We start from the raw sequence: 9,888 nt of genomic DNA, 5'->3' as shown, positions 1-9,888 counted from the left end.
TTTTGTATTTTTAGTAGAGACAGGTTTTCCCCATGTTGGCCAGGCTGGTCTCAAACTCCTGACCTCAAGTGACCCACCAGCCTCAGCCTCCCGAAGTACTGGGATTACAGGCGTGAGCCACTGTGCCCAACCATTACCCATGTCTCACTTTCTGTTCTGCTCCTCTCTAGACACTCTGGCTTTGGGTACTTTTGGCTTGTATGTTCTTTTCTGCCACAGGCCTTAGCATATGCTCTTAACCCTCTTGCTTAACCCTTATTAACACCTATTCATCCTTTAGCTCTTGGTGTTAACCTCACCATGTCAAATAACCACTACAGACTCGGTAACACCATGTGCTTTCCTCTGGACTTTGGACAGGAAGTTTGTATTTATTTAGTGGTTCTGTGATTGTCTCTCTCCTCAGCAAGATATATGAAGGTTCTGAGTCTGGTTTTGTTCACCTTTGTATCCCTGTGCCACACCATAATAGGACTCAATAGACAAATACTTGCTAAATTAATGAATGAGGTGAGTGATAAATATGGCAAATGTCTATATACAAAAGAGGTGTGACAATAAAAGAAGGGTTTTTTTGTTTGTTTTGTTTTTTTAAATCAAAGGGTTTCCAAACCATCTCTGAAGGTAATTATAGGAGGAGTGGTGTTTGTTTGCTTGTTTTTAATATTTTGAGCAATGGGACAGGGTTCATTAAAATAAGTGCATAACCCTCTAGGATAACTAACTATTTAAGGAGAATCCTATTTGGGATTGATAAATTCTCGTATGTTTGTTACAGAATAACTAATCATAGTTTAGTCATATATTTTACTTACTTGTTTCCTCCACAGTCTTGCAAAATGAGTGGGAGATGATGGGGTGGAAGTACGTATTAATTAGTTGACTCGGTTGGCTGCTAATCCAGTAAATGGCATGCTGCTGACTTTTCTCTTTTGGAAATTGGTTTAACTCTGCTTGCCCAGCTTTTGGATCAAGGAAGGATGAGGATGGGTAGAAGGGAGATGGGCAGGTTGTATTTAAGGAACGCAGAGCTCATCCTCCTCTGCCTTGTGATCTTTAAGGTTGTAACTTTCCACCCAGTTCTGTCCCAGTAAAATGATAACATCTTTCCTTCTCTCTGTATTCCCTCAACCTCAGACCACTCTTCACTTTACCTCTCCATCAAATCACAAAGCTTCAACCTCAGAAGAGCATCTCCCACTCAGCCACAAGTTCCTTGGCATATGTGTGGGTATCCGGCGAGAGAGAAATGAGAAGTACAAGGAAGGAGTATGGCTAATATTACTTTAAATACAAACAAATAAGGGCAGATAGCTAGGTCTTTCATAGAAAGAGGAGGAACAAAATTATGAAGCCAGATTTCTGGGTTCTAAGGAATGTGGTAACTGAAGGAAGAAAACTGGGGCCTGGGGTATCTGGTGTCTTGGTCCTTAATGAGAACAGTGACTAAGAGCCTGATGCCTGGAATGAGCAATGGAGAGAAAGCTAATGCTGGGAGCTTTCTAATGTTAGGGGGCGAGAGGGCCAGGCAGATGAGACTGTGACCCTAACCTCCCAAGCCCCTGCAACTTTAGACACTGTGAGGATCAAGCTGAGGTTTATTTACAGTTCCCTGGGAAGTCTTACAGAGGAGGGGCCATCATTATTGCTTTAGGGTTATTGCCAGGAGGAAGACTGCAGTTCTCCACTGCCAGGTAGGAGGCCCTGCTCAAGGCTCAAAAGTCTATACCCAGACCTTTTATGTCAGCCCCTGGTCTCTGCCCGTGACAGAGAGGCTATCACGAATTCCTGCAAAGAACAGCCCAACTGTTTTCCAAGGGCCACCCCGGCCACTTTCACCAGACTGCAGTGTAGATGTGCTATTAAATTTCCCTCTACTTTTGTCAGTGCTGTGCCACTGTAGGCCCCACCCTGACCACCCTCCTCCACCTCTAGGCTGGGAGGCAGGGTCCTGGTTTCCCAAAGATTATCATTTACTTCCCGCCAGGACCAGCCTGGCTTCCTTCGTACCGAATACCCTACGAGCCCCGTTTCCTGTGTTCCAGATGACGTCACAACTCACTCACTAGGTTATTCCCGTTTGATGACATTTCAAGGGCCGCTTTTGAGGTACTCTGCATGTTTCTTGTATGTGGTGGGTTTTGTTTTTGTTTTCTTTTCTAGGCCTCGGGAATAAGGGGAGGAGAGTCGGGTGCGAGACCAAGTGGCAGAGAGCCGACGGCGAGTAGTTCATGCCCGGTATTTGCAAAAGGGCCTAGAAGGACTCAGCAGGGGGCGGGCGTACTACTTTCTCTCTCGACCCCACTGCAAAAGGATATGGCTTTGTTCATGCGTATCACTACTCGAAGCCGGGACTCGTTGGTGGGCGGGGCTACCCTGGCTCCGGCCGCTACGTGGAGGGATCCGGAGCGGGAGAGGCGGCTGCGGGAAACGGGTCCTGGGCGGGTGCAGCGGCACGGGGTTGGGTCGCTGCGCCCGCGACCGACTACTTCTTGGAATGCGGCTTGTTTCCCAGGAGCCCGTCTATTTCCATCACCGTCTGTGGGGTCAGCTGGCTCAGCACCTGGAGGAGAATGGGGTGGTGGCAACGGCAGCCCATGCTGGGACACTGAGACAGGGCATGGGGTTCCAGTACGGGGGAAGCACCACAGTGGGATCAAGTGGCAAGGCAAGAGCCGCAGCTGTACCAGTGCCTCGCTTTCCAGCTCTGGGACCTCACACCTGCAAAGTGAGGACTTTGTAGTGGGTGACCTTATAGGGCCATCCTGGGTTGGAGAGCGTGGCCTTGACTCCTGGGGAAGGGGACAGATAGGCTCTGTCTCAAAGTCCCCGGCTCACCTGTAGCGCGCCCAGGTGTTCTATCAACTGCTCCGCACTCGACACCCCCAGCAAGACAGAGCTGACACCCTCACTGCGGAGACACCACGCTGGGGCCAGAGGAGGAAAAAAAGAGAACTGATGGGTCACAGTGACCACATAGATTTCAGAAGTGTCTCTGAAGACAAGGGTCCTCCCTAGGGACAAACCAGCTTTAGGATGGGCTTGGGAGCATGTCAGGAGGAGACAGGGCCCCTGCAGGGTGCGGGGTCTCACCAATAGCAAGCTGGGCCACAGTGCACCCCAGCTGGTGAGCGACGGGGAGAAGGTCCATGACTTTGGCTTGTTGCTTCTTGCCATCTTCACTCTGTACTTTGTCCTTCAGCCACTGGTAGCCCTGGAGGCCAAGGAGAATCAGCAGAAGACCCTGCCATCACCACCACCACACCCACACAGCAGCCCCCTGTAACTCCCCCCAGAGCAGCTCACAGCCCAGCCCTGCCATCTGGAGCCCCCAGATCTCACCTTGATGGAGGCCCTGCAGGTATCTGGGACTCGCCCATCATACTTGCTAGTAATGAGACCACAGGGTAGAGGGTACCAAGTGACTGATCCAACTCCTAAGGGAAGAACACTGGGTGTCAGGAAAAGGACCTAGCCATGGATGAGGCTAAGGTAAAGGCAGGGATGAGGGCTGCAAACCAATCTTGTGGTAGAGCTCTGGCAGCTGCATCTCCACCTTCTCCCTCTGAAACAGATGGTGCTCCGCTTGTTCACACACTGGAGGAATCAGATTGAACTGTCTGGCCATGGAGTAGGCCTCCTGTGTTGGAGTTGGGGAAAAGATAGGGGTCAGAGCACTAATTCAATTTTCTTCTCTGCCTTCTGCCCCAGTGCAGTGGGCTTTGGAGTAACCACGTGAAAAGTGGGAACCAATTGTGGGACAGGGGCAAAGTGGGGTCACACACTCACCATGATTTCTGCAGCCCCCCATCGGGACGTTCCCCAGTATAGGGCCAGGCCCTGGTTAATGACATAGGTCATGGCTCGCACAATCTCTAGGCACACAGGAGAGGGAAAGCCTTACTGTCAGACTCCTGGAATCTAGGACTCCAGATTTGCAGACCTCCACCTGCCCCACCAAGGCCCCGGCATCTCTATGGAGTCATGAAAGTTAATGTCTCTTCTCTGCCTCCCTTTCTGTCCACATCCTGGAGTCTCAGCCTCCACTGTGGAGTTTGGGAGGCCTTGTGAGCAGGGGCTGGCTTCCTGCTGAGGGTTTGAGGAAGTGCTCAGGTTTTGTATTTTAGATTTTTTGAGGCAGGGTCTCGCTCTGTCACTCAGGATGTAGTGCAGTGGTGCAATCATAGCTCACTGTGGCGTCAAACTCCTGGGCTTGAATGATCCTCCTGCCTCAGCCTCCTGAATAGCTGGGAGTATAAGGCACACACCACCACAGCCCGCTAATTTTAAAACATTTTTTGTACAGACAGGGTCTTGCTATGTTGCCCAGGCTATTCTCGAACTCCAGGCCCCAAGTGATCCTCCTGCCTTGGCCTCCCAACGTCCTGGGATTACAGGAATGAGCCACCGTACCCAGCAAGGAAGTGTTCAGTTTTGAAGGACTGTAAGGGTTGGGGGTGCTGCTTTTACCCTCCATAGGACAGTTGGGGTCTGAGCGATTGGCAAAGACAATGTCCACATATCCCAGCTGGAGGCGTTCCAGGGATCCTCGCAAGCCTGGAGGTGGGGTAAGGAGAAGAAGATAAGCACCTCAGCTTCAGTGTACTAAGAATTCAGCCCACCTTGGGCGGGTGCGGTGGCTCAAGCCTATAATCCCAGCACTTTGGGAGGCCGAGATGGGCAGATCACGAGGTCAGGAGATCGAGACCATCCTGGCTAACACGGTGAAACCCTGTCTCTACTAAAAAAACATACAAAAAAAAAAAAAAACTAGCCGGGCGAGGTGGCGGGCGCCTGTAGTCCCAGCTACTTGGGAGGCTGAGGCAGGAGAATGGCGTGAATCCGGGAGGCGGAGCTTGCAGTGAGCCAAGATCGCGCCACTGCACTCCAGTCTGGGCGACAGAGTGAGACTCTGTGTCAAAAAAAAAAAAAAAAAAAAAGAATTCAGGCCACCAGGCACGGTGGCTCACGCCTGTAATCCCAGCACTTTGGGCGGCCAAGGTGGGCAGATCACCTGAGGTCAGGAGTTCGAGACCAGCCTGGCTAATGTGGTGAAACCCCGTTTCTACTAAAAATACAAAAAATTAGCCAGACATGGTGGCGCATGCCTGTAATCCCAGCTACTTGAGATGCTGAGGCAGGAGAATCCCTTGAACCCGGGAAAAGGAGGTTGCAGTGAGACGAGATCGCGCCATTACACTCCAGCCTGGACAACAAGAGCGAAACTCCATCTCAAAAAAAAAAAAAAAAAGAATTCAAACCTTGCCCCCTTACCATGGCTACCTAAATCCCTATTCAAAGCCTCTAGAAGTTCAGAGAATGTTCCCTACTCCTCTGGCTTCCATATCCCCTCACTTTGGGTTCCCAGCCCCTAACTCTCACCCTCAATGATGTGCTTTCGGCTTAAACCTCGCTCGGTTTCCGCCCTGTAGGAAAAGGTAAGTCAAAGATGAGACGTGACAAAGATAGGGGACCAGGGCTGGCTTGGAGCCATAAGGAAATGGGATTGCATGAGTTTTCACAGGTAGGGTGCGGACCTGGTGGAGGATAGCTGTCCCCACCCCCACCCCATACACCTTCACACATTCTTTGTAGGCCTTCTCCACAATCGCAGTGGGGCAGTCACTTACTGTCCTCCCCAAAAAATCTTGGTAGTGATGACATAGCTTGATCTCCTGGAAGAATAGAAATGGGAGAACCAGCAAGAAAAGGATTTTTGGGTGATCATATCCCCAGCAACCCCCAAAACAGTCTCACCTCCAACCTTTGCTCTTGAGGATGTTGCCTAGGGTTCTTTCAGCCCTAAAAGAAACATAAGGCAGAGCCACTGATCCCTCCCAAGCCAATCAATTCCTTCCTCTCCTCCCCACCTTTTCCTCTCTTGCAAGGTAGGATATAAACCAGGAGTCCATTTCAGCTCACAGCCCCATCCTGGACAAAATAAGAGGACTCCTGGAACTAGGGGTGTAGTTGTCTAGTTTTCATCACGTATTCAACAAGTATCTGTTGTGCATTAACTATGTACCAAGCCCTACTGTGGGTGCCAAAAAGATAGAATAGGATGAGCGGAAAGAGGCCAACTACGGTGGAGCCAGGAAGGATGCTGCCTTGTCTAGCTTCAACTATCTGGGTTGCCCTCCCCCTTCTTTGAGCCTCTGCAAAATCCCACCCGTCCTCCAAAGCTCAGCTCAAATTCTGCCTCATCCATAATGTGTTCTTTGAGTGCCACAGTCTATGGTCCAGCCTTCTTGTCAGCTTCCATAGAATTGGCTACATAATTTAGCAAAAAATTATGAGCTCACTTGTGACAAGTCTTAAGTTGTCATGGTGGACTGTTACTGAAATGTTTTACCGTTGTTTAATCCTTCCTATCGCCCATTTTTGTTTCTTTAACCACTTAGACTGTGTGCACTTTTGGAGACACGTTGATTCTTCCCAGAAGCAGCACCTGCTCTGTGCTTGGCTCTGTGTGGGTACTTGGAGAACAGCAAGACAAGTTCCGTGGAAGGAGGCCTCTGACTTGAGCAGCTAATATAGCTGCATAAACCATGAATTGTGTGTCAGAAGGCAGTCCACAGTGCTTTAGGAGCTCATGGTGGGGGAGGGGGGTGACCAACTCTGGGAGTTGGGCAAAGACTTCTTGAAGGAGCGGACACTTGGGTCAAGTGTTGAAGATGAGCAGAAGTGTTTGCTCGATGGGGAAGAGGCAGGGTAGGTCATCCTAGGTTTTCCCTGCTCCTAGTGTGAAGCTATCAATGTGTGATACGGCATGATGTGTTTGAAAATTCATCTTCGTCATCCTCATGTAGTTGCACATAACTAAGGCCTCAGATATATTTGTTGGCTTTATTTAATGGAACTACACAGCATGCCCATTAACTTCTAAGCCAGAGGGGGACTGATGTTGCGACTGTAACACCTACAATGCTTTAGGGTCCCTCTGCCAAAGGGTTGGAACTTCACGTTCTCAGAAGTCCCAGGGTTCTTTAGAGGGAAAACGAGAAGATAATCCCTGGGGTCCTCTCAGCCTTCCAAATGGAGCTTAGCTCTTTCACCCCAGTCCTTACTTTCCTGCTGCGTAGACTTCGGCGGTGTCAAACAGGTTTACACCATGCTCATAGGCTACGGTCAGCACATCCTCCGCTGTCTAGGGAGGTGAAAGAGGTGAAGATCAACTACTGCTCCTCAGTTACCTCCCTCACTGCACTCTAACCCATCACATCTCAGCCCTGGGTTCTCTAGTCTCTCCCCTCTCCCCATCCTCCAGCCTCAGATCCCTCATTCCCTGTGCTTGTTGTCCAAACCCCTATCCAGGTTAATTTCTCTTTTTTCAGGTTCCCTCACCCTCACCACCCTGATTCTATGTCCCATAACTTATACCTCATCTGAGATCTGAGAACCAAATGTGACCCAGGTACCTGAAAGAGAGAAGCCAGGCACATGAGAACTGCAGGGGGCAGACCATGAAAGAATACCCCCCTTTCCTTAATCCCTATTCTAACTCACCTAGGCCAAGACAGGATACCCGAAGACCAGACTTCCCCAAGTTCCTGCAAGATACAGAAGCAGCGGGAAGGGGTGGAGCCTCCATTATGGACCTAGATTATCAGCCCCCAGCTCCTCTCCTTCCAGACTGAGAGGCCCTCAGGTGTCTCAGTGCAAATAAACTAGACCCAGTGGGCCTATAGGATTGAGCAAGTGCTATCTCCAGAGCAGAGGTCCTAGGAATTTTGTCAAAAGGACAAGTGAACCATAAGTGACTGTTCCTCTGGAGCCACTGTCCAGAGTCTCCATTCTCTCTTATCACATTGAAGATGTGCTGTCAGGTTTCTCCTTCTTGTCTGTGTTTGAGTCATCTCTGGGATGTGTGCAGTGAGGGGCTGGGAGGAATTCTGTTTGATTGTGGTGTTTGATTGTGGCGAGTTTGTGAGACCAGGCCCTCAGGCAGAGTGCTGTGCCAAATGGCAGACGCCAGGTTGGAAGAGGTAAACTGAGTCAAGTTCAGGCATTCAGACAGGCAGGGGTCCCTGGCTAGGCTAGGCAGATGGGCCTGGAGGAAAGGCAGATTGAGGACCTGGGGGGAGGGGGGAGAGTAAGACAGAAACGCTTGGTTCTCCCTCTCCACTCCCTCTGTTCCTATTGGCTTGTGAAGACTGTCTCTGAACCAGTGAGCCCCCCATCCTCCCAGAGCCCCCAACCCAGGTGTCAGCTCAGCTTTCCAATCAGGGCCACCATATAGAGGGGATCAGACTCTTCAGGCGACAAAGCAGGTCAGATCAGTGACCTCAGCTCACTCCCCAGCAGGAGCCCCTCCCCTACCCCCCACTTCAAGTTCTGAGCCTCTGGTCTGGCAGTCCTCTGAGATAAAGTCAGTTACATTTCAGTCTACCCAGACCCTGTCCCTCAGCATGGAGATGAAAAATGTGGTCCATCCTTCCCACAGGCCCTACTCCCCTTGCGCCCAAGAAAGGTCACAGGAGACCTAGCCTTTGGGGCAGCTGGGGGCAGTATTTGGGTCAGGCACCCCCGAGCAGGCCAGAGTGAGAAGCCGATTCCCTCCCTCCACTCCCCAGGACACGGACCCAAGGACATTCCACTGGAGGGGGCACAGCCTGGAGATCCGTGTAGCATGGAGATCCGTGCATCCCTGACCTTCCCAGGGGTAAGGAGGGAAGCTCAGGGGCATCCCCTGGGTCTGACAGGACCCAGTCAACCTTGGTAAACTTGATTCTCTGGTAGTCAGGGGTATCGACAGAGACCAAGAGAGGGACAAAGTGAGGGAGTGCCAGAGACGAGAAGAAGAGAAGGAAAGAAGGGGGACCTACTTAGAGAAGTTTGAAGGGGTCTTGGCGGCCATCTCAAGAAGCCTCAGGGGTCCCGAAAGGAAAGCGGAAGGGGTGGGCTGCCCGGCCACCCCCATACCTGTATTTCATGCCAGTGCCTCGGCCGGTGCTCTCTCGGAGGGCCCCAGCGGGCGCTGGGGGTCGGGGAACCAGTGCAGTTCGGGCCTTGGGGCCAGACCCTCCACCCCCCGGAGGATTCCCGTGCCCCGCGCCGGTCGGCCCGCCATTACCGCCCCCGGGGCCCGGCCGGGGTCCACACAGACGGTCCTCACTGCTCCGGCTGCGAAGGTTCTGCTCGGTACACGCGATTGACACCTGCATGCCGGCTGACCGGGGCGGGGGAGGGGGCTCCGAGGGGACGGGAGGGGGGAGCAGGGAAGCCCGAGGGCGGACCACCGGGGGCGTAGTGGGGTGAGCCCCGGCAGAGAGGGAAGGCTGAGGAGGCTGCGGCGGGAGCCGCCAGGCAGGATCGGCCCGCGGGGGCGGGCTGCTGGAGGTCGCGAGGTTTCCGGCGGGAGGGAAGAAACGCGGGGGGCGCCAGGAGTGGAGGTATTCAGTTACTTGGGACACAGGTGCAAGGAGTAGGAGGGGGAAATGGATGAGGGTAAAGGTCGAGGATGAGGTAAAGATCTCGGAGGATAAGGACCCAGGGGGAAGTGGGGCGGGAGAAAGATGCCACTTCAGCGCGAACCGCTGCGGGACCCGCTGGGCTCCCAGCCGCGTCGGCAGCGGGCCCAGCTCATCAGCATGCAGGCACCGCCTCCTCATCTGCATAGAGCCGCCCGCCTCGCGGCCAAACCTGCCGGCCATCTGCATAAGCCCCGCCTGCCGAAGGCTCCGCAGCTTGAATATTTTCTGAGCGGAATCCGGGAGGGTGGCTCCTGCACCATCTGGGACCCAAGGGCTGTCAGGCTTCCCCAGGCCCAGTGGTTCTCAGTCGGGAGGGACTGTGTCTCCCAGGGGACTTTTGGCAAGGTTTGGAGATATTTTTGATTTCATGCCTGTGCTATCAGCATCTAGTGAGTGGTAGCCAGGGATGCTGTGA

General features: G+C 52.5%; 1 protein-coding gene across 1 annotated transcript; it reads right to left on the bottom strand.

The window, feature by feature from the left end:
* Positions 1–1,273: 1,273 nt before the first annotated feature.
* Positions 1,274–9,584, bottom strand: KCNAB3 (potassium channel, voltage gated subfamily A regulatory beta subunit 3). The gene is made up of 14 exons (XM_011994530.1): positions 8,923–9,584; positions 7,507–7,550; positions 7,381–7,418; positions 7,068–7,147; positions 5,758–5,802; positions 5,631–5,675; positions 5,383–5,426; positions 4,471–4,557; positions 3,790–3,875; positions 3,520–3,640; positions 3,343–3,437; positions 3,094–3,214; positions 2,839–2,927; positions 1,274–2,563 (listed from the first exon to the last, which is right to left on the bottom strand). Exons 1-14 carry the CDS (start codon positions 9,162–9,164, stop codon positions 2,486–2,488), a joined length of 1,215 nt encoding a protein of 404 aa, XP_011849920.1. The 5' UTR covers positions 9,165–9,584; the 3' UTR covers positions 1,274–2,485.
* Positions 9,585–9,888: the final 304 nt, after the last annotated feature.

This window comes from Mandrillus leucophaeus, unplaced genomic scaffold (assembly GCF_000951045.1).
Source record: "Mandrillus leucophaeus isolate KB7577 unplaced genomic scaffold, Mleu.le_1.0 Scaffold46, whole genome shotgun sequence".
Taxonomy (NCBI): domain Eukaryota; kingdom Metazoa; phylum Chordata; class Mammalia; order Primates; family Cercopithecidae; genus Mandrillus; species Mandrillus leucophaeus.
The sequence above is the reverse complement of the archived record's forward strand: the minus strand, read 5'-3'. Positions and strand labels throughout refer to the sequence as shown.

Bases quoted from the DNA above. Each gene is read 5' to 3' on its own strand.
- KCNAB3 (XM_011994530.1), bottom strand. From the start codon at position 9,164: ATGCAGGTGTCAATCGCGTGTACCGAGCAGAACCTTCGCAGCCGGAGC. The intron at 4,558-5,382 runs GTGAGAGTTAGG...CCCCACCTCCAG, and splicing joins CCGAAAGCACATCATTGAGG to GCTTGCGAGGATCCCTGGAA. The intron at 3,876-4,470 runs GTAAAAGCAGCA...CTGTGTGCCTAG, and splicing joins CCCCAACTGTCCTATGGAGG to AGATTGTGCGAGCCATGACC.